General features: G+C 21.9%; 10 protein-coding genes across 10 annotated transcripts; 6 read left to right on the top strand and 4 right to left on the bottom strand.

Moving 5' to 3' along the window:
- Positions 1-158: 158 nt before the first annotated feature.
- On the top strand, positions 159-686 carry PVVCY_1201070 (conserved Plasmodium protein, unknown function; the record flags this gene model as incomplete). Its single annotated transcript, XM_008625119.1, has 1 exon — positions 159-686. One exon carries the CDS (start codon positions 159-161, stop codon positions 684-686), a length of 528 nt encoding a protein of 175 aa, XP_008623341.1.
- A 1,788-nt stretch (positions 687-2,474) lies between these two features.
- PVVCY_1201060 (proteasome subunit beta type-5, putative) lies at positions 2,475-3,290 on the top strand (the record flags this gene model as incomplete). Its single annotated transcript, XM_008625118.1, has 1 exon — positions 2,475-3,290. One exon carries the CDS (start codon positions 2,475-2,477, stop codon positions 3,288-3,290), a length of 816 nt encoding a protein of 271 aa, XP_008623340.1.
- A 545-nt stretch (positions 3,291-3,835) lies between these two features.
- Positions 3,836-5,611, bottom strand: PVVCY_1201050 (protein ARV1, putative; the record flags this gene model as incomplete). Its single annotated transcript, XM_008625117.1, has 1 exon — positions 3,836-5,611. The coding sequence occupies one exon, from the start codon at positions 5,609-5,611 to the stop codon at positions 3,836-3,838; it is 1,776 nt and encodes a 591-aa protein (XP_008623339.1).
- Positions 5,612-6,383: 772 nt separating this feature from the next.
- PVVCY_1201040 (conserved Plasmodium protein, unknown function) lies at positions 6,384-7,119 on the bottom strand (the record flags this gene model as incomplete). The annotated part of the gene is made up of 4 exons (XM_008625116.2): positions 6,384-6,467; positions 6,590-6,664; positions 6,766-6,822; positions 6,988-7,119. The coding sequence occupies 4 exons, from the start codon at positions 7,117-7,119 to the stop codon at positions 6,384-6,386; spliced, it is 348 nt and encodes a 115-aa protein (XP_008623338.2).
- Positions 7,120-8,281: 1,162 nt separating this feature from the next.
- On the top strand, positions 8,282-10,695 carry PVVCY_1201030 (conserved Plasmodium protein, unknown function; the record flags this gene model as incomplete). The annotated part of the gene is made up of 2 exons (XM_008625115.2): positions 8,282-10,302; positions 10,449-10,695. 2 exons carry the CDS (start codon positions 8,282-8,284, stop codon positions 10,693-10,695), a joined length of 2,268 nt encoding a protein of 755 aa, XP_008623337.2.
- Positions 10,696-12,716: 2,021 nt separating this feature from the next.
- Positions 12,717-13,707, top strand: PVVCY_1201020 (inner membrane complex sub-compartment protein 1, putative; the record flags this gene model as incomplete). The annotated part of the gene is made up of 4 exons (XM_008625114.1): positions 12,717-12,789; positions 13,004-13,077; positions 13,252-13,326; positions 13,498-13,707. 4 exons carry the CDS (start codon positions 12,717-12,719, stop codon positions 13,705-13,707), a joined length of 432 nt encoding a protein of 143 aa, XP_008623336.1.
- Positions 13,708-14,538: 831 nt separating this feature from the next.
- On the bottom strand, positions 14,539-16,064 carry PVVCY_1201010 (conserved Plasmodium protein, unknown function; the record flags this gene model as incomplete). Its single annotated transcript, XM_008625113.2, has 5 exons — positions 14,539-14,601; positions 14,722-14,770; positions 14,903-14,998; positions 15,136-15,890; positions 15,999-16,064. 5 exons carry the CDS (start codon positions 16,062-16,064, stop codon positions 14,539-14,541), a joined length of 1,029 nt encoding a protein of 342 aa, XP_008623335.2.
- A 1,043-nt stretch (positions 16,065-17,107) lies between these two features.
- PVVCY_1201000 (50S ribosomal protein L22, mitochondrial, putative) lies at positions 17,108-17,974 on the top strand (the record flags this gene model as incomplete). The annotated part of the gene is made up of 1 exon (XM_008625112.1): positions 17,108-17,974. The coding sequence occupies one exon, from the start codon at positions 17,108-17,110 to the stop codon at positions 17,972-17,974; it is 867 nt and encodes a 288-aa protein (XP_008623334.1).
- A 254-nt stretch (positions 17,975-18,228) lies between these two features.
- PVVCY_1200990 (dolichyl-phosphate-mannose protein mannosyltransferase, putative) lies at positions 18,229-19,748 on the bottom strand (the record flags this gene model as incomplete). The annotated part of the gene is made up of 7 exons (XM_008625111.1): positions 18,229-18,297; positions 18,428-18,533; positions 18,623-18,768; positions 18,888-19,009; positions 19,128-19,188; positions 19,438-19,489; positions 19,624-19,748. The coding sequence occupies 7 exons, from the start codon at positions 19,746-19,748 to the stop codon at positions 18,229-18,231; spliced, it is 681 nt and encodes a 226-aa protein (XP_008623333.1).
- A 1,629-nt stretch (positions 19,749-21,377) lies between these two features.
- On the top strand, positions 21,378-22,265 carry PVVCY_1200980 (eukaryotic translation initiation factor 2 subunit beta, putative; the record flags this gene model as incomplete). Its single annotated transcript, XM_008625110.1, has 2 exons — positions 21,378-22,096; positions 22,190-22,265. 2 exons carry the CDS (start codon positions 21,378-21,380, stop codon positions 22,263-22,265), a joined length of 795 nt encoding a protein of 264 aa, XP_008623332.1.
- Positions 22,266-22,973: the final 708 nt, after the last annotated feature.

The following is a 22,973-nucleotide window of genomic DNA, read 5'->3' as shown; positions in this document are numbered from 1 at the left end:
CCATTTTGTATGAATGTATATGCATATATATAATAAGACTTATTTTAATACAAAGGGATATTACTATATTTTTATTTAATATTCATCTCTCATAAAATCCGAAATAAAAAAATCAAATTCACAAAAAAAAAATTATATTTAAATCATAAATATTTAAGATGGCACGTTTAGGAGAAATGTCCAAATGTTGTTGTTTGCCATTAGGAGGAGGATGCGTAGTATCAGCAGTGATTATTTTGATCCGTTTTCTTGGATATTTCTTAGAGGAGAAATCTGAAATGAAGACAGTTAATCTTATATTATATGGTGTATTATTTGGCTGTGTTGTGATGGGAATATTACTCAAGAATTTTATTATATTATACATTGTTGCTGCACTTTTAGTTGTATATATAATTGATATGATTATAGTCTTTATTCTTATTTTGATACCTGTTCTATCATCTACTAGTCAACACAAATCTACAGCTATAGTGTTCATGCTGATTACGACATTTACGAGCATGATGGTTATGCTCTTTTTGTTGAACATATTTTTATCGATGGGTAATGTTTTGAAAGAAGGGGGCACAGGATGGGAAAACAAAAACTATAAGCAAATACGAGCAGAGAAAGATGCAATTGTTAGTAAGGAAGAAAGGAAGATAATTGATAACCAAATAGCACAGAATGACTACAAGGCATAAATTTCTATAGACATTTATTTTGAACAAATGCTATAGTTAAATATTTTTTTCTTTTTATTCATATAAAGAATGGATACATACTCCCCTATTATTTTTCGATTTTTTTATACATTACTATATGAGTGTAATATTTCTCATATTCCTTTTTGTTTGGTATTCATATTAAGTTGTTTGTAAAACCATTCATTTATGCTTATATTTATAATGAATTCATACAAGAATATGCTACATTTATTATACTGCGAAAAAAAAACATGGGTATGAATTAAACATAATAGTAAATTTTTACTATAAAATTACATGCATATAAACTCGAGATATAATAAAATAAATAAAACAATAAGATATCCAACATTATATATTTTTTGGTTTAAATATCTGAAAAAATAAAGCGCTTTTTTAAAAATATGTTATATAGACATTTATTGTCAATTAGAAAGAGGTGTTTATTAACTAGTGTAGCCTTTTTATTTTATATTTTAAACAATATATGCTTATGTAAAATTCTGATTAAAAAAGGACAATGGTTCTTTACAACAATAAGACCCAAACAGTTAGAATATATGTGTGTAACTTACTGGAATAGCTAAGTTTGGTTTCATATGAGTATTCATTTGTATTGTATCGATAATAAGAATAATTACTATTGTGGTTACGTTGGTTTTACATATTATATAGATAGTGTAAATTTCATAATGCGAAAAATAAGCATTTAAAAGAAATAAAAATAATAATACTTTTCCTATTAATATACATATCTAACAGTATGATGAAAATGTTAATTTTTATATTATATTTATTTAATTATGAAAGGGGAAATCCCATTGCAGTAAATTACACATACCTATAATTTTATTATCATTATTTCCTATCTAAAAGATGACAAAAAATAATTTTTAAATGATATAAATATTATAACCTTAAATAATAAAAAGATAAAAACTATATTGTGTTTTAATGAACATTTTAAATAGTGTTAAAATATGTAATTTTTTTCAGATTAATTGATATCCATATTTATATACTTTTACAAAGATTTGAATAAAATAAATTATATGTAGATCCCGCCTAAGTGTAATTAATGTAAAAGCTTCACTGTATAAAATAAAGCACAAATATACCACTAAATTGGTATATATTTTCAATATTGCTTTTGATATTAATACTTTATAAAAACCCCCATCAGTTAGTGCCAATTATTGGTAGCCACAACATAAAATATTCCTTACACAAAATAAATAAACAAACAAGCACAATATAAATTGTGGATGAGTAAATAAATTATGTAAAAATAATTTGCATAAAACGATACCTGCAGTTATGTATTATAAATATATATAGTGTAAAAAATATATGTATGTATATGTATTATAATATATGCACGATATAGTTTTGGCATTGCCGCATATATAGCCTATTAACTTTCAATTATAAGCCCATATTATTTTATATTTTTTAAACAAACTTTTAGTAGGGTTAAAATTAGCACCTAAGTTTATTTCATAGGTTTATAAATCAATCTATGGGAAATATAAAAATTAAATCAATGCAAAAAGAAAAAAAACGTTAAGAATTATTAAAGTAATAAAATATTTATGATTATGCATATATATATTTAATGTGATATATATATTATAATAGTTATAGTTTTTTGTTAAAGTAAAAAAAAAAATCTTAACGCTTTTTTAAAGTTCCTTTGTGAAAATTTTAGGTTTATTATATAAACATAAACATATACACATATTTCAAATACATAACAATAATAATAATAATAGGAGTGTAGCAAAAATGATGGAATACAGTACTGACTTTATGACCCAAATTGATAATTTAATAAACGATGAGGAAGAAAATGTTAACACTATTACTGATGAACTTGAATTTTGTTTAGCCCCAATAAGTGTTCCAAGAGATTTCATAAAATATGCAAAAACAGAAAATAAAAAATTGTTTGATTTTCATAAGGGTACTACAACATTAGCATTTAAATTTAAGGAAGGTATTATTGTTGCAGTGGATTCAAGAGCTTCTATGGGATCTTTTATATCTTCTCAAAATGTCGAAAAAATTATTGAAATAAATAAACATATATTAGGGACAATGGCAGGTGGAGCAGCTGATTGCTTATATTGGGAAAAATATTTAGGTCAAATTATTAAAATATACGAATTAAGAAATAATGAAAAAATATCAGTTAGAGCAGCTAGTACAATATTAAGTAATATTTTATATCAATACAAAGGATATGGTTTATGTTGTGGTATAATATTAAGTGGTTATGACCATACAGGTTTTAACATGTTTTATATTGATGATGAAGGTAAAAAAGTTGAAGGCAATTTATTTAGTTGTGGTAGTGGTAGTACATATGCTTATTCTATTTTGGATAGCGCTTATGATTATAATTTATCAGTTGAGGAAGCAGTCGAGCTTGGTAGAAATGCAATTTATCATGCAACATTTAGAGATGGAGGTTCAGGTGGAAAAGTAAGAGTTTTTTATATACATAAAGATGGATATAGTAAAATTATTGAAGGTGAAGATGTATATGATTTACACTATCACTATACAAACCCATCACAAAAGGATCAATATGTTATGTAATATATGCCTTGGCTTTTGTAAGTGTACACATATATATATATACGTATATGTGTTTGCCGTACATTTTTTTATTTCAAAAGCATGGGGATAATACTCTTATAAATTATTTTTGTTTTTTTCCCCATTCATATATTTATATTTTTTCTTTTGTAATACTTAAATGGAATAATTCCTATGAATTTTTTTTTTTCAACAAAGTAATATACTGATTTCAATTATCATTTTTATGTGCATACTACTCATATATTTTAATAATTTATAACTAAAAGATACGAAAAAAGCTTAAGTTTTTATATAATTTTTTAAAGGTAAAAATAAAAGTAAAGCATATCATGCAATATGAAAGAAACAAAATCGGCATCATCAAATAAGCAGGAACGGGTATCACTTTGTCAAAAAAAATGTGTAGAAATTAATACATACATATGTATGGGATGTGGCATTAAAAAAAATTTTACGAACTTATTTCTCCTTGTAGCAAAATTCAAATACTATTCATGCACTATCCATGTAGTATAATTTTAATAGACATAGATTTTTTTTTATTACATATAAGGGATTATTTGAATCATAAATAAAGTTTTTAATATGTAACTTACTAATACAGAAAATATAGAATAATAAATGTAATTTCCATCATTGGATATAAATATATGATAAGCTATGATGTTACAAACAAGGGTGTAGATATTTAAATATATATTTATGTAATTATAATTAAATACCTTTAAAATAAAATATATAACTAATGGATAATTACTTAATATAAAAAGCATAAACAAATAATTATATTTAACCATAGTAATATTTATTTTATATTTTCTTTGTTGATATAATTTAAAAATGTGTGTAAATGCACATAAAAGTAAAAAATATAATAAATAATTAATTGTTACTAATTTTAATTTTTTAAATGAGAATGATGAATTACATATTTTTAAAATATATTTTTCATTGTCTAAGTTTGAATATAAAATTTTGGAATACATACTGATTTGTTCTACACTAAAATTGTCTTGATCCATATTCTCTTTATCCTTTATATCGTTTGCCATTTTTGTTTTATCAAGTACTAAATTAATATTTTTTAAAAAATATGGGCAAACATTTTCCAACCTATTTATGTTATATTCACTATGCTCATATTCATAACAGATTGAATTTTTTTTTTCAAAAATATTAAATTCATATTTTTGGTTTCCTTCACAAATATTGTTGTTATTATAATTTTGTATGTAGACATTTTCTTCATTTTTTAAATAGCTATTTTTGAGACTGTCATCTTGTTTATAAAAAAATATATTACGTAAAAAGGATATTATATAATCTATATCATATTTTTTATTTTCAATATGATCAAAAGTTATTTTATATCCTTTATTATGATCATATATATGCACATTTATTGTTTGGTTTAATTTAGTATATTCATCAAAATCTTTAAAGGTAATAAGATTATTTTTAAGCAATGTTTTTCTTTTTTTCATATAAAAAATTGATTCATATTTTATTTTATTTTTAATAAAATTTAGACCATTTTCAAGATATTCTGTTATTCCATATTGTCTTTTTGTATTAGTTATGTTAATATCGGTCGTTTGTTTTCTATTAATAATATTGTTAGTGTTTTTTTGTTTTTTTTCATCTATCTCGTCATCTTCAATAGTCCCGCATTTATGTTCACCATTAATGTTAAAACGGTTGTTTTTGTTACTGTGTAATAATAAATTTATAATCCATTCATCATGATCGGCATATTTATTATATTTATTTGGTATACATACATTTTCATTTTTAAATTTGCTGTCAAAAATACAAGTCAAAAGTTGGTTTTTATATATATTAACTAAGTTTGATATATTTGAATTGTGGAAAATATTATATAATCCATATAAATGATTTTTTTCATTATACTTATATGCAAATAATGTATAAGAAGAACAATTATAACTTGGTGATGTATTTTGAATAGGTATATCTAAATCTGTATTCATTAAAAATATATTTGTAAATTTATTATAATTTGTATTATCATTTTCAAATTTTGGATGTAAATATACATTTATTATTAAAAATATTATTATTATTTTAAAAAAAAATACATGTATAAATTTATCACTATATTTTAATCTATTGAAAACAATATGTCTATATATTTCTGGTCTTAAAAATATTATATTCATAAATATTATAAAAGCATTCTTTTCTATATATTCATCACATATTTTATTACAATCATGACATTCATTTAGTTTTATGTTGCTTTTGTCAAAAATGGTGTAAATTTGGGAATTACACCGGCCACATTTTATGCATATCATTTATTCGTCACTATGTGTGTGTAAATAAAAATTGAATATCATAATGTCAAGCAACAAGCTTGTATAATAGCTACCTAGTTGTTAACTTATATAGCTACTAATCAGTTTATAATATATACATTTTTTGAAATAATTTTGGGTTTTAACAAAAAAAGGGAATGGCCTATTTGTACTGATTAAGTACACACTAGTGATATACCATTTTTATATTTGCATATATTATACGAATTTACTTTTTGTAAAATAGTAATATACAAAGTTACAAATTCACAATTTACTCGCTTTGTTTTCACTTTTTTAATATGCATAATACATAATCATAACAAATAATTGCGCAATACGCACGCATATTTTGTTTAGCATTCTTTGCTTATTGCTCATTCATTTATTTAATTTATGTTTCTCTGTGTCATTTTTTTCTCAGTATAAAATCAATGTTTACAAAAAAATAAAAAATAATAATACACCTCAAAAAAGGAAAGATATAAAAAAAAAATAGAAAACAAAAAAGAATAACAATGTAGTGGTAATTAATAAAACAATTAACCATAGAAGATGGGTAACTAATAAAAGAGCACAACAAATAAAATAATAATAAAATAAATTATTGCATATGCATATACATATTACATATAATACGGTGATGATAAATTTATTTTAAATTTATCAGTTTGGGTATGTTTAAATTAAAGACGATTTAAAAAAAATTAAATTTATATGGTATACATATTTCTTTATGTGTGAAACATAATTACACAAATATATGCATCATTTATCTGTTTTTTCTATATAAATAGTTCATTAAAAATAATAAAAATAGAAAAAATAATACAAGGTATACCATATATTTATTCCCCTATAAAAAAATTTCAAAAAATTGTGAATATAAGGTTGTTCTGCTTGTTTAAATATGGTTTATTATATACATTTCTGATTTTATATATTTTTTTTTTTATTATTTTTCCACTATTTCCTTACCTTTCTTTTTATGAGATTTTTGACATTTCTATAAACACCTGTTAGCTTTCTATTGACATTATCCATTTGGTCCGACTAAAATAAACAACAATATGGTTATATATAAATATAATAAAAAACGACTAAATAAATGAGTAAATATTATGTACATATTATTTTAGTTCATATTATTTTACCAAATTGTATAAAAGGGAATTAGACGTTTTGACTTCATCTCGCATATTTGATCCAATCTAAAAAAAAAGGAAAAGTTATTTTTAAAGCATTAGTAATTTTAAAATAATGTTTTGGTTTGTCTGATGTTTGCAATTATGTAATTAAAACAGAAGTTCGTCTAAATTTTGAAAGGATATATATATGGAACAGTTGATGACTAATATAAAAATAAGTTTGTTTACCAATTTTAAGGTCTGGACTTTACTTTCTAAATCTAGGATATAATTATCATTTTCTTCTAAATATATATTTATATTTTCATTATATAAATCATAGTTGTTTTTATTTTTCTTCTTTCTCGAGTTAAAATCCATATTAAATATAAAAATTTAAAAAAGCATTCTATCTTCTATATTTTTGATACATAAAAATAAGCTAATTCTACTATATTAAGCCAGTAAATATTTCTTTAATAAATAATTCGTTGTTATGATAATAAAACTATGCCCTTTTTTTTTCACATCAAGGAGATATATATTGGCCAAATGTGATTAAAAAATATTATTAAAATCGAACTTTATTTTTTTTTTTTTTTATTCTTCCCCCCTTTTACTAAAGTTGTTTTTAAATAATAATGCTATAAAACTCATTGATTTTGAAGAAATTTATTCATAAGCATTTTAATAAAAAATTATTTATACATAATTTTTCGTATAAAAAAAAAACAACCTATTGAATTTAATATACACATAATAATATGCATTTCATCATATATTTAAGTTAATGCGCAAAGAGAGCATTGAATCTTTATAAATATGTTATTATTAAATATACACTACAAAATGATGAATAATATTTGCATAACTGTTAAGGGATATATATATTATAGTTAAAATAAATACTTTATATTATATTTAAAAAATTTTTAACATAAGAATTAATTTTTTTATGTATAATTTTTTTTAATAATGCCAACAAGTATGTTCCTATCCCAAAAATTTTAGCTATACTGTCAATTTAGTATGTATATATGCAATATATATTATTTGCGTGTGTTATCTAATTTTTGAAAAATATTTTTGTTTTTTTTTCTGGTTTGTGTAGTTAATTTGGTTGATATTGTAGACTTGTGTTATAAAAAAAAGAAAAGTGGGTAAAAAAGTAGTCAATTATATACAATATAGAATGAGCATAATTCTGTATTATTGAATTCGTAACAACAATATAATTTGTTTACGACTATTTTGTTTAATCTATTTTACATTCTTTTTTTATCCCAAGCCATTGTGAAAATTTTAAAAAATGTAAAATAGATTAAACAAAATAAATAATATATGTGAAAATTGATGAGATAACCGTATAATAAAATGCACACATATATATATGTGCATATGAGTTACAACCAAGCAATATTTTAAAAAACAAACTTAGTATTAATATGATAATAAAATAGAGATACATGATATACACACTATTAAGTGTATAGACATTGTGCTATATTAAAATATAGATTTTTTATTCACTAGCCTAATTTTTATGAAAAAAATGTCTAAGCTCAAAACAGAAAAATGTGATAAAAAGAAGAACTTTGTAGAAATATATATGAACCCTAATGATGTGGGGGCAAAAAAAGTTGATTTTTCTTATTACATAAATATAGAATCGACAATTTTAGAGCTACTATTAGATAATAATTTAGAGTCTTATAAAAATGCAGGTAAATTATTATTTATTATTTTATCCGGATTATCTACAAGAGTTTTATATATTAAAAGAATCCTAAATTTAATACATTTATTTTTTTATAAAGGTGGACAAAAATTTTATCATAGCGATTTACATTTAAATGTTTTACTATTTTTACAAAGTAATGTTAAAATGTATTATTCTAAATTCTCTATATATATTTATAATTTATTATTATCAAATAATGATTTATATCAAATCGAAATCAATAAAAATAAGTTTGTACCGAAACATTATATATCTACTTTAGTTGATTATCTATATTTTTATATAAACGATTTTATGGTTCTGGCTAGAAAAATTATATATGATGAAGTGGGTGGGCAAATAAAGGTAGACAATAAAAATTATATGACAATGTTTAACAAACAGAAAGAGAATAAAACTTATAAAAACAAAATAAAAAATGAAAAAAAAAAAAAAGTTATTTTACATAATGAAAATGATGAAGAAATTATGCAAAATTTTTGGAAAATATTTAAATATTCATTTCCTAAATCAATAGAAAAAAAATTTAAAGAATTAATATCTCAATGTTCTCGAATAAATTATCCATTACATAGTATATATTTAGATATATACATTTTAATTAATATAAAAAATGTTATAAAGGTTATAATATTAATAGATCAATTATTAGCTTCTGATTTTCCATACTATTATTTTTATGAAATTAAATTGAAACTTCTTTTATTACATGTGCATAAATATTACAAAAAAACGACCCCCGATGATGATTCAATTTGGGTAGGAATAAATCAAGATGGAATGGATGATGACCTTATTATATCGAATAAATCAAATATACCAAGTACCTTAAAATATGGAGATATCTCAAAAAATATTAATATTGAGAATGATGTGAAAAATGAAAATAAGGAAAATACTGGTGAATTGAATGATATAAACAATTTTGCAAATGATGATATATATTCATTATGTAGCAGTAGTAACAAAGATTCAGAAAAAGATGATACTTTTATGAATCAAGAATCAAATACCCTTGATTTTTATAATAATTCTGCGGATAATAAATATATTTATTTAGACAATTTCATGAACCTATATGCAAATTATACAGAGAATGAAATATCAAGCATTCCATCAATTAGTGATTTTCAAAATAATAACCTCCTTGATAAACTGAAAACAAAAAGTAAACACATTAAAATGGATTATAGTACTTCATCTTTATTGGGGAATTTGTTAAAAGATGAAGTAAAAGAAATAAATGAGCAAGAAACAAAAACCGATTGCAAAATAAAAGATGGAAAAGATTCTCATCAAAATAATACCTTTGAAAAAGAAGACTATGATAATTTATTTAGTAAAAATAAGGAAAAAAATATTAACTGTATAAATAGTGAAAATATCCAAAATATTAACAAAAACACATATAATGATCTAGTATACAATATAAATGTAATTGAAAAGGTTGCAAAATCTTTACTTATAAAATCTTGTTATGACACTATATATTTAAAACTTTTTTATTCGTATTTATTGCCATTTATGTCTTTTAATAAAAGAATTGAAATATTTTTAATTTATTCTCATGCAAATTATAAGCTCATCAAGCCTTTAGTATTTATAATTTTTTACAACAATTATGGCCCTGAGTTTATTCTTAACACTTTTAATATTATATTCAAAGATCAAAACCTTTTTCAGATGTACAAAAATACTTATTTTAATGAACTTTCATTAAAAAATGTAACCAAAACCCATTTTATTTTTTTGTTTCTTCTTTCTGTATTTTTTTACAACAACCCAATGGAATCCATGCTCTACATCTTTAAGTTATTTCACAGGTAAGTTAAAAGAAAGTTCGAGAAAATTAGACATTCCAATAATATAGATACATATGAATATAATAACCCCATATAAAATATTTCTCAATATATGTATGCTGTAATGTGCTTGTTCCATATTTTTTTACTTTTGCTTCTATTTGCAGGTATGATAAAGAAATAATCAATGATCAAGAAGGTGATATAGATTACAAAAAAATTTATGAGGATGTTATTTTAGAGAACGATGAAAAGTACATAGAACAAAAAAAGAATATAAACATAATTATTATTAAATTTATTGAAATATATCAAGAAAAATTTAATATTTATCTCTGTAATTATTTCGATTTTTATAGAATTTATTTTATATTGTTTGTTTCGTGTGGTGATATAAATAAAAAAGCATTATGAAAATCCTCTTTAATTTTTTATGCATACACATGTGAGCCATATATATATTTTTTTTACAAATTAATACGTAATTTTGAATAAAAAAATAATGATGAGCAATGTTGTATATGCATATCTGTCTTATATTTGTTTTATTCTTCACTTTTTTTTTAAATTTTATATAATTCAAGAAAAATTCCATATTCTTAATCTTATTTTATTTTTTTATAACTTTTTTAAATTCCATTTTCTTTTCTCAACAAAAAATTGTTTGGTTATAAAGGACCTTATATATGAACATTTCAAATTAAATAAATTCAATGAATAACGATTTAAAAAAATGCTTGGTTTCATTGAATTGATGAAGAAAATATATTACTCTTATATTTTATTGTCTTTCTAGTACATTTGTTGTATTGAAATAGTATGCTTCCAAAAGGCTTATTTTTGCATAAAAAATATAATTTGGATTAAATAAAAGGTTAACATAAAATTTATATTGTAATTATATTGAATGTATATGCATTATATATACTAGTTATGCAGTTTATACCATTTTTAGGCCAATGTAAACAAAATTACATGTGTTCCCTTATAAAGAACAGTAAAAAATAATGTTATTTAAAAAACAATAATTATAGCCAAAATTTTGAACATAATTGCTTAATTTTTGTATCATGCATATTTTTCATATCCTTGAAAAATAAGCACAAAATAAAATAAGGTATATGTATATTTTTTATGTAGAAAGTATATGAGTGCATACTCATGCTCCATTTTCATTAAATAGGTTATTTTAGAAAAGGGATAAATAAGTAAATATATATATGCATATATAACAAGCAAATTAATTAAATAAATATTAGTTATATATGTTAAAATAAAGCAATGTAATAGTAGTTGTATGCCCATATGATACTTACATTTTATAGCATTTTTTCCCTTGAATGAAATTTAAATTTTAATTCTGTCTTTTAAATAAGAAAGATTATTCCTAGGGTATTTCGTGCTTTTTTCTTTTGCACAAAGCTGAATGTATTTTTACACACATTTTAAAAATGAAAAAAAAGGAATTCTATTTTTATTTCTCTTCACTTATATATAATTCCCGTATATTTAATAATATTATGGAGCAATTTAAAATAGAATTTTATCCCAAAATCGCCTATGTTATTTATACTAAAATGTAGTAACATCAAGCCCTTTTTACATTAAAAATTTTTAAGAGTGTGTATATAATATATTAATAAATAAAAAAAGGAAATTAAAAAATAGCCATTGAATGTTAAAAAATAGTTATATTTTTTTTTTGAAATGATAAAAAAAATATGAACAAGGAATAAGTTTCCTATCACATATAGTGGACAAATAAATAAAAATTTAATATGGCTTTTTTTTTCCTGCTATTTTAATGCGTAAATAAGAAAGAAAAAATTATAAAAAAAAAAAAATAAGAAAAATAAGCAAAAAGCTATTTCATATTATATTGCGAAACATGCTTAAAAGAAATACCCAAAAAAAAATATTTTCCATTTCATTAAATTATATATGGCGTATTTAAGAAATATATGTATGCATTAACATAACATGATATATAAAGCTATTCATGTTTCTATTAATATTTTTAAATTTATATAATATTTGATATATTTCTAATTAAAATATAAATGTTAAAAAACATATAATTATCATTTGCATATTATATATATAATACTACACACATTTTATTACACAAAATATCTCACAGAAAATAAAAGCACTGTGTATGTTTTATATATGTATGCATAAGTGTGTGTGTGTTTGTATAAATAAATTAATAGAAATTTAACAAGCAAATTAATGATTAATTTGTAAAGTAAATTAAATACCAAATTAGAGAATAAATTAAGCAAATAAATGTATATGTAGATATATAGACAGAATATACATTCTTAAGACAATATATATTGTGGATTTGACTATATAAACAATATAAAATAAGCATATAATTATTTCTACATAAATTTTTATATAATAAAAATATATAATCAGATAACGATAAAATGGGGAATATTGTATCCTGTTGTTCACTAGATGAATCTAAAAAATACGTAAACGATGACGAAATATTGGAAAGTAATAATAAGAATACTAATTTTTATTACATATAATAAACGTGTTTGTTCTTTATTCAAAAATAGCTGATTTTGCATATTTTGTGTCTTGAAGTAGTTATCATATGTATACTATGCACAGTAAACATCTTATACATTGACCCATAGATTCATGCATGTGTGCATATATATGTGAGAACTCATAAAATCCTTTCTACATTTATTTTTTTTATTAGCATTTTCAAATGCTGAGATAAACGAATTTAAAAACCGGCTAAAAAATAACATCCAAATAGTTGTTCTGTTACAAGTATAAACATTATATTTATCATGGATGCATGTGTTAATATTTTGAAGTTTTCTTAATATATATAGAATATAAAATATCCTGATTTGTGGCGATATTTAAATATTTTTATACGACAAAATAATGATAGCATATTTATATACATTTGTAATGATATTATTTTAATTTTTTTTCTAGGATGGAACCAAATTACCTTGTAATTTACAAGCAAATTTCACTGAAAAAACTTTATGTATATCTTGCCACCAAAAGGTAATCGATTAGTAGATAATCTGAGTATATTCAAAATTTTTTACATTTTTTTATTTACAATTTTGCTTAAATTTGATGTCTATTGCATACCGTAAATTCGAGACTATAATTTTATACACGTATAGAGACAGATACAAAATAACAATATTATGCATGGATTATAATTTACAGGTACGAATGATTAATTTCAGTGATATTCGATCATTATTGTATGGAGAAGAACAATTAAAAAGAGTAGAAACACAAGCAAATTTAATTAGTGGCAATTGTTGTTTGGCGTTACATTTAGATGATAGTGGTAATTGTATACCTATAAAATTTGAAGCAATGAAAGACAAAAATTTATTTATTTATATTATGAGAGATTATAAAAAAAATTAAAAAAATTAATAAGTTAAAAGCTTTTAAACAAGTATTTTTACGTTTTTTTTTGGCTAAGTTAATAAATATTTGCTTTATTCTTAATATTCTTTGACTAATACATATTTTTATATTTTACATGCTCAATTTCGTTTTATTTAGTATTCGCCACTATTTTTGCTACAGTTTCGGTTATACTCCCTGTTATTTATACTAATATTACTAATGGTATTAATATTATATTATTTCTTCACTTCTTCCCCATGATTTTATTTCATTAGCTATAACTTTATTTGCTTATTAACGTAATGTTAATTTTATCAAACAACTTTTATAATTTTCGCATATTTCTAAAATTTTTCTTAATTTTGAACAAAGAATTTGCATATATTTATTTTTTATTCATTTTTATTTTTTTGCACCTTTCGTATTTAGCTTCATGCATTTTTAAACAAACCTAATTTACAATTAAATATTTTTTTGTCTCAATTAATGTGCTAAAATATAAGATTGAATTAATATTATTTTTGTATTATTCACCAATTATATATTTCATTTTTTTTGCACAACAATAAATATAACATGTTTTGAAATAGGAGAATATGTATATAGAAACAAATTTGTTAGATCAAAGAAAAATGCATAATATGGTTCACACAAATAAATAATAATAAAATTGAATGAAAGTAAAATGGGGCAAACATCCCAACATTTAAAGTGGAAAAATATAGCAGTATATGTAGAAATGAAGCATAAACACGTACATATGTGTGTACACATAAAAAATTATTTTAACTAAATAAGGGCTTATCCATATTTTTCTGAGTAACTAACCTGTTTATATATCTTAATTTAATATAGCAATTCTATACTTATGGTTAGTTTTAGCAAAGTTTCATTGAAATATGCTTTAATCTGGTTACATAAGAAGGAGTCATATTTTTTACTTCAATGGATAAACTAATATGTTATTATATAAAGATATGCATATAATATCACATACAAGCATAGTTTTTTTTCACAATTTTGTCTTACGTTATCACTTAAATTTTCTTTAAATTGTAGGGTCATACATTCATCGGACCTGTTTAAAAAAAGGGAAAACATGAAAATAATTATGTGATATATATATATATATATTATGAAATGGTATAAAATACAATGAAAATTCTTTTTTATTGTGTCTAGGTAGTTATATTTATATAGCTAGTAGTACTTATTCGAAACATATACATAAATAGTGTTCCCATCTTTTAATGTTTCCAGATTTGTGTAGGATATATTATTAAATGTCATGATGATATGAAGGAACCTATTGAAATTGTTAAAAAATGCATATGTTAATAATTTGTGGTTAGTTCTGTTTATATACAATAAACTTATGGGTAAGAATGTAAAGAGAAACAAAGATTTATAAAAGTTAATATGGATAGAGATAGGAAAATATACCTATCAATGATTGTGTATTGATATGACTTGACTTCTTTTGGTATTTTCGCTTTATCAACTTTATTAATTTGAGTATTTTTGACAGTTTTTATTGGGTTTATATCTTTTAAAATATCATTAGATGAATCATGTAATAATATTTGATCTTTTTCTTGTTCTTTATTATTATTTTGTTTGTTTTTTTCATTTAAAATATTTAAAAATTTGATATCAGTTTCATCTATATTTGTATCTGTTTGTTTATTTAATAAATTATTATCTACATATTTCGGATTTAAATAATGTGTAGTTTTAGGAATATAATTTAAGTCAATAAAACGAAAAGAATTTGTATTTATAATTATATCGTTTCTAATAGCTTTTTCAGAGTTGTATATAATTTGTAATATTCGAGTTATAATTTTATTTTTAAAATTTATGTTGCTCATATTTTTATAAATATTTGTATGTATAACAGCCTCTGCATACATGTCTTTAGATGATTCCCCTTTAACTTTTGATGTACTTATATATATATTATCAAAATTTATGTTATTTATATTTTCAATAAAATCGGATGAAATGGTTGATGATTTTATTTTCTTTGTATGATATATATAAATAAAATAATCACATAATTTTTCTTTATATTCATTTATTGAAGTTTTTATAGAAACTTTTTCTACATTTGTACATATGCAAAAACAAAATTTGGGTTTTATAGCCACAGAATCATGCATATCATTTAGATGCTTTTTCATAAATTTATCATATGACTGTAAAAAAGGGATAAAATTGTTGGAAATTATTTATTTAAAACATTACACAAGCATATATTTGTTACAAATTATGTTATTCTTTGTTATATATATTTTTGTTAAAACCTGTTTGTCATTCTTGTATAGGTCGTTCAAAACGTCCCAAACATTTCCAGCACTTTTCAGATCCATTATAAAGTAACGTGTCTAATTATATAGCACTAATTAATACACTCTAGGCTTTGTAAATTATATTTAAACACAATGTAATCACTAAGGTTGTTTTAATTTCTAAACTGACTACTTGCTTAAACTATCTTTTACTAAATAGTTTTAGCTAAAAATGGTAAAAAAATGATGCAATTTTTGTTTTGGACTCACCAAAAAGGGATATTCGCCCATTGAACCATTCATATTTGGCTAGTTCCAATTTTTTTTTTTTTTTTTTGGTTTGAATATGTAAATTATATCTTTATTTTATGTAGAATGCACAATTTTTTTTTATCAAAATAGTAAATTTTCATGAAATAGATATTTAATTATTTTCTTAAGTAAAATTAATATAATGCTTATTTAAAAAAAATACTTTTATTTGAGGTAAATGGAATGTAAATATTTGAAGGAAATTATGTAAATTTTTTATTTAAAAGAAAGAGAAAAATAATGTGTACAATAATTGAATACCTAGCTATTGTATGCCGTAAAATAATAGCATATACTGGTACATTGTGAAGGAAATATTTTTTTTTCTCTTTTGAATTATTCACAAAATCAACATCCATATATGCAATATTATCAAAAATGTTTGCATAAATATAAATATTAATAAATAAATATTTCTTTATTTTTTTCATTACACTTTATGAAACCCTTTTAGAGATAAAAACGAATTTGTTCCCTCCCAAAAAAGTAAACTATAAATATGACTTGAAGAGGGAAATGAATATATGTAGAAATAAAAACAGGGTTAGTTCATAAAATAGAAAGTATAAAATTTATGTAGAATGATAATAAAAATGTGAATTATAATATTTGAGTATTATTGAAGAATGTTAAATTTTGTAAATTGTTATATAAGAAGGATTTCTTTATCTATATCAAAGTAGGTATACACATCCCTTTTCCTCATATTTGTTAATAAAAAAAAAACATTTTCTATACACAAGTTTTATGATAAAACTTTGATAAATAGTTAGAATAAATCAGTAAGTATACACAAAATTTAAGATTTAAAAATGTTAGGAAATTTAATTAAGGGAGTTGTAAATAATATTAATTTAATAAATAAAAGGAATATAAATACAAATGTACAACTACGAAACCCTTATTATAGAAAAAAAGGATTTTGGGAATGGAGAAGAAGAATTATACATCGATATAACGAGAAAAGATATATAAGAAAAGGAATAAAACCTAAAATATATAATGAAAAAGAAGAAAAAATAAAAAATCGTAAAGATGATAGATATTGGACATTTAAAGTATATCAATTAAAAATAAGTTTAAGAAATTTAAATAATTTTGGTAGATTAATAAAAGGTTTACATTTAGAAGATGCTATAATATTTTTAGAATCTATACCACAAATACGAATAAATAATATACTTAATTCATTATTAAATTCGAAAGATAAAATAATAAATAATTTTAATGGAGATATATCAAGATTATATATTGATAATGTCCAAATACATTATAATACACCTATGAAATATATTAAATATCATGCATTAGGACATTTTGGATTAGTAAAAAGTTATAGAAATACATTTACTTATACAATTAAACAAATGAATATTCAAGAATTTTATCATAAAATATTTATAAGAGGAAATGTTCCAAGATCTTTATCACATAATATGAGATTATATTTAAATCAAGATCGAATTAATAAAGATAATTTAATTGAATGGTATCCATATATTTGTGCAAATTCTAGATATTATTTTAGAGAAAAGTTAAGATACTTAAATAATATTTATCAGTTTAATTATTACAAATCAAGAAATAATTGGATAGAAAACTATTTTAAAAATATTGATAGAAGAAAACAGGAGCTACAAATGCAAAGAAATGAAATTACTCAAATGTTAGAAAAATAGTAAACCCCAATAAATAATTAAACAAATACATGTTATTATCAAAATTTTATTATTTTTTTTTCCGCTTATTGTTTTGTTATATCTTTTTTGTGGTAACAACTTTTATTTTATTTTCATTTTTTTGTTTGCAAAATTTATTATTTTAATTAAAAAAAAATAGTTTATTTGTTAAGTTTGGAAATACAAAAAAAGAGGCATATGCATATGCACATATATATTATAAAAAAAAATTATGTCTAAATAGGTATGCACCTTTAAAGTTCGTCATCATCATCATTATATTTGTTCGATTTTTCTTCTCCAAAGGCACTAATAATGACCCCCTATCGAAGCGAAGCGAAAAAAATATTATGTATTTCATATTTACACATGTTCATATTTACACATGCACATATTTACACATGTACATATTTACACAATTGTTTTGTCACATGTATAGGGGCATTGCTTTACCGATTTGGCTACCCATTTATATTCATTAAGTTGGTAGCTGCTTTTTGTAATGCATGTTTCTAAATGATATAAGATTGGGCAGTTGTGGCAATTATACTGATTAAATCTGTGTTAAAAAAGAAATAAAATATATGGTATTATATATAGGAGGAAAGGATATATTCATGCGTGTGTATGCACATGCATTGTGATTACTCATATTTTTTGCTGGTGGATAGGTATCCATTTTGATTCAAACTTTTCAAATAAACATTTTCATTTAGCATCCAGTAGGGGTCGCTTTTTTTGTTTTCACAAACAACTTGAAATTTCCCGAAAGTATTATCACTATCAACACTTAACTAAAAAAAAGAAATATATATTAAGTTGATATTTTTAAAATATGAGACATATAAAAAAGTGGAAAATTTCCTATCTATTGTATATTCCAATTAGGGTTTGCTATATTTTTTTTGTTTACCTCAAAATTACTGGATAATATTGAATAGTGTTGAGACCCTACTAAGTAGCCATTTGATTTAACATGCTTTAGTGTGACAATTTCATCACACTGTATTTTACTTCCCACCACACTTTTACCTTCTGAAATGAAATAAAATACAATAAAGATAAATAAACAAAATGGTATATGATAAATAAAAATAGTTTGAGAATGATATACTTATAGAAATTATTAGAATATTTTATAATGTCTTTATACCTTCGTAAACGTTAACAATCCATAATAATGATTCTTCATTTTTATCAGTAGATATGGTAGTCTGTCAATGGAGGTTTAAAGATGGATATGAGTAAGAGAATGTACTTATACTATGTAGAATCAATCACAAAATTTGTTTCAAAATTTAAGAAAATCCTTTACATAGCAAATTTAGCGACCAATACAAATTATACTAAACATAGCATAGTGGTATTATTACTAGTGCATAAATAAGAGATAAATTATTGGCCTTATATATTTTTTCTACTATTTTTGTTTAATATAAATATACATGTTCTTAATATATTACCACTATTTGATTTCCGGACCCTGTTCCCCATTTCATATCCGTTGAAAAAAGTCTTTAAAAAAAAGAAAAAGAAAGATAACAAATGTGCACAATAGACTTTATTTTATTTTTAATGAGTTATTTTTTTTATGAAATCTTTTTTTATATATTCTATGTTTGCACATGGTTGCAAACTAAAGTTGTTACTTGTATTTTGTCCCAGTGTTTTCTAAAATGATTGCGCTGCCATCAGTCACATAAAGACAATTATATACTTTAAAAAAAAATGAAACCAAAAAAAAAATACCAATAAAATGGTGATTATAAATCATTTTAAATTTATTAATTCTGTTAGCAAATTTTACAATTTTTTATTTTATATTTGGATAATTAAGGCACCAAGAGATGGTATAGTTTATGATGCCCTTATATAAATATTTATACATATAAATAATTATATAGAGAAAAAATAATAAAAACTAATATAAGTTTAACAGTAAAGTGATATAATAAATATGCAAGTACTATATACATACAAAATAGCATAAACTACTATTTTTATATTAATGTAAAATAGTACGATTGGAAAACAAAGGGCATATATATATACACTATAATTCAAGAGAAAAATATATAATATAAATTAATTCGAAATTTTCTATTGAAATATAGAATAAAATTAAGAAAAAAAATTAAAATAATAAATAAATTTAAATAGGTTAAAAAAATATTTCTTGAATTTGGTCATCACAAATATGAAACAATAATACATGTCATATTTTAAACAATGTGGAATGCGTAATATATTTTCATATATGTTTTTTTCCCTATAATAATTATATAGTCATATTTTATATATGCATTATTATTTACTTTTTATTTGCTTGCCCCCTTAAGATTTTTATATCTTTTAAAAATATAGTATATAAAAAAATAATAAAATTAACCGCGCTTTTTTGTTTATTAAAATTGTTCAAATATAATAATTATATATGTTAACACCTTAAAACAATAATATATTCTTTGGTTTTATTTACTTTTAAGCCTACTACAATTAGTATTATATATTCCCAAGTTTTATATTTTTTCCTATATAAATAAATCCTGCTTTTTCTTAGGCATTTTTTATATATTATCATTATATTAATTTTTTAAATATTAAAATTTAGCAGTTTTGCTATTTTACGCACATTAACTATTATTATTTATTTGTGATATAATTATCAATATATTATATAATAATATATACTTATACATCCCTTTATTTATTTTTATAATTTAACTATTCCTCATTTTTGCTTACACCTATCTTGCTTATCTATTGTTATTTTTCTTATATTTTTAAAACATTTTTTATAGTTTTACGAATAAATACTATGTATACATTTAAAAGTTTGTACTAAACAAGTGAAAAAAAAACTGTATAAATTAATCTGCATACATATATAACTATATGTACTATATGCATTTCAAATGTAGAACATTTTATAGCTATATATATTCATGTTCGTTAGCTTTATTATTGTTTCATATATATTTTAAAAGAATATTTCTATTTAAAAATAAAAAAATATAACATTAAATAGTATACTTATAAAACACACAGCAAAGCCCCTAGTGTGAATATAAGAAAATTTGAAAAAAAATATAATGATATAAATATCTGAACACCCCTAAATTATATATTTATATAATATATATACGTATAACCAATCTTATTTCTATAATTAAGAATATTATAAAATAATACGTTTTTATATAGTTTATTATTTTTCATCTATTATAAAGTCAAACATAAAACCAAGTTTTATATAGAAAATATTTAGACGAGTCAAGATAATTTTACTTTTAAATTAAAAAAATTACTCTAAATAGATAGCAAATACATATTGTTACCAAAAGAGAATTGATATAAAGCAAATTATAGAGAGAAATAAAGTAATTTAATAAGATATATAAAAATGGAAGAGAAAATTGAAGAGAAAATTGAAGAGAAAATTGAAGAGAAAGTTGAAGAGAAGGTTGAAGAGAAGGTTGAAGAAAAGGTTGAAGAAAAAGTAGAAGAGAAAGTAGAAGAAAAAGTAGAAGAAAAGGTTGAAGAAAAAATTGAAGATGCCAGCAAAGCCTTTATTGACCTTGACAAAGTAAATGATGAAGCAGCACAATTATTTGATTTTGGTGAAAAGAAAAAAAAGAAAAAAAAGAAGGAAGTTGTAAACAAAGCTGAAGTTATTATAGATGGTACAGGAAAAGTATTTGAAAAAGGTGCAGTATATCCATATGAAGAATTGTTACATAGAATTCAAGATTTAGTTAATAAACATAATATAGATTTATGCATATCAAAAAAATATACAATAAAACCACCACAAGTTGTTAGAGTTGGTTCAAAAAAAGTAGCATGGATTAATTTTAAAGATATATGTACAATTATGAACAGGAATGAAGAGCATGTCTTCCATTTCGTTCTTGCCGAATTAGGAACTGAAGGATCTATAGCAGGAGAAGGACAATTAGTTTTAAAAGGAAAATATGGGCCTAAACATATTGAAGCATTGTTAAGAAAATATATAACAGAATATGTTACTTGCCAAATGTGTAAAAGCCCAAATACTGCTATGGAGAAGGATAGTAGAACAAGACTTTTCCATCAACATTGCAACGCTTGTGGAGCAAAAAGGTTATTACTCTTTTTTTATTTGTATGTATTTTATGTATTTTTATTTTATTTATAATTTTCTTCAATTTATTTCCCTTTTTTTTTTTAACGCAGATCTGTTACTACTATCAAGAGTGGTTTCCATGCCCTTGGAAGAGGAGAAAGAAGAAAAGCAAAACACACAAACTAAGGATAAATATATACAAGTATTATATTGAAATAATTTAACTACGTATAAATACCTGACGATCTTTAAATAAAATAAAAAAATATAATTTTTTTTGTTTTGTGTTATATAAAAAATCAATATCAAAACGTGTATAAAACTTAAAACTAACAATAAGTTTTCAAATAAGAAGGCGTATGATGTTTGTATAATGGAGGAATATATATATACGAAATTAAAATAAATGCCTATAATAATTAAATCCATGTATTTACATATGTATATTTATTTATATGTATCAATGTGTGCTCTTCAATTCATTAAATAATTTACTATGCGGTAAATGCAAAGTAAATTTTGTACATAATATTTTCATCCTATTTCTATATATACATGCTATTTGCCATTGATTCACATTTGGCCAATTGATATTTATCGGTAATTTTTTTCATACATACCATGACTGTTTATGGTTAAGAATATTTACTAAATATGTATTTGCTCATTATTAGCATTTTTAATTTAACACCAACTTCCCAATATTTTTATAATTTCCCTTTTTTGTTTAATATTTTACAAATATCAATGAAGATTAAGGTGATAATTATTTTTTAAATGTGGCAAAAGTTGTCAAAATAAATAATTAGGTGCATTATTTATAATTGTATATATAAAAATAAAGTTATTTAAAAAATAAACTATAAAATAGGCTTTTAATCATAAAGATTATAC

This window comes from Plasmodium vinckei (assembly GCF_900681995.1).
Source record: "Plasmodium vinckei vinckei genome assembly, chromosome: PVVCY_12".
Taxonomy (NCBI): Eukaryota; Apicomplexa; class Aconoidasida; order Haemosporida; family Plasmodiidae; genus Plasmodium; species Plasmodium vinckei.
The sequence above is the reverse complement of the archived record's forward strand: the minus strand, read 5'-3'. Positions and strand labels throughout refer to the sequence as shown.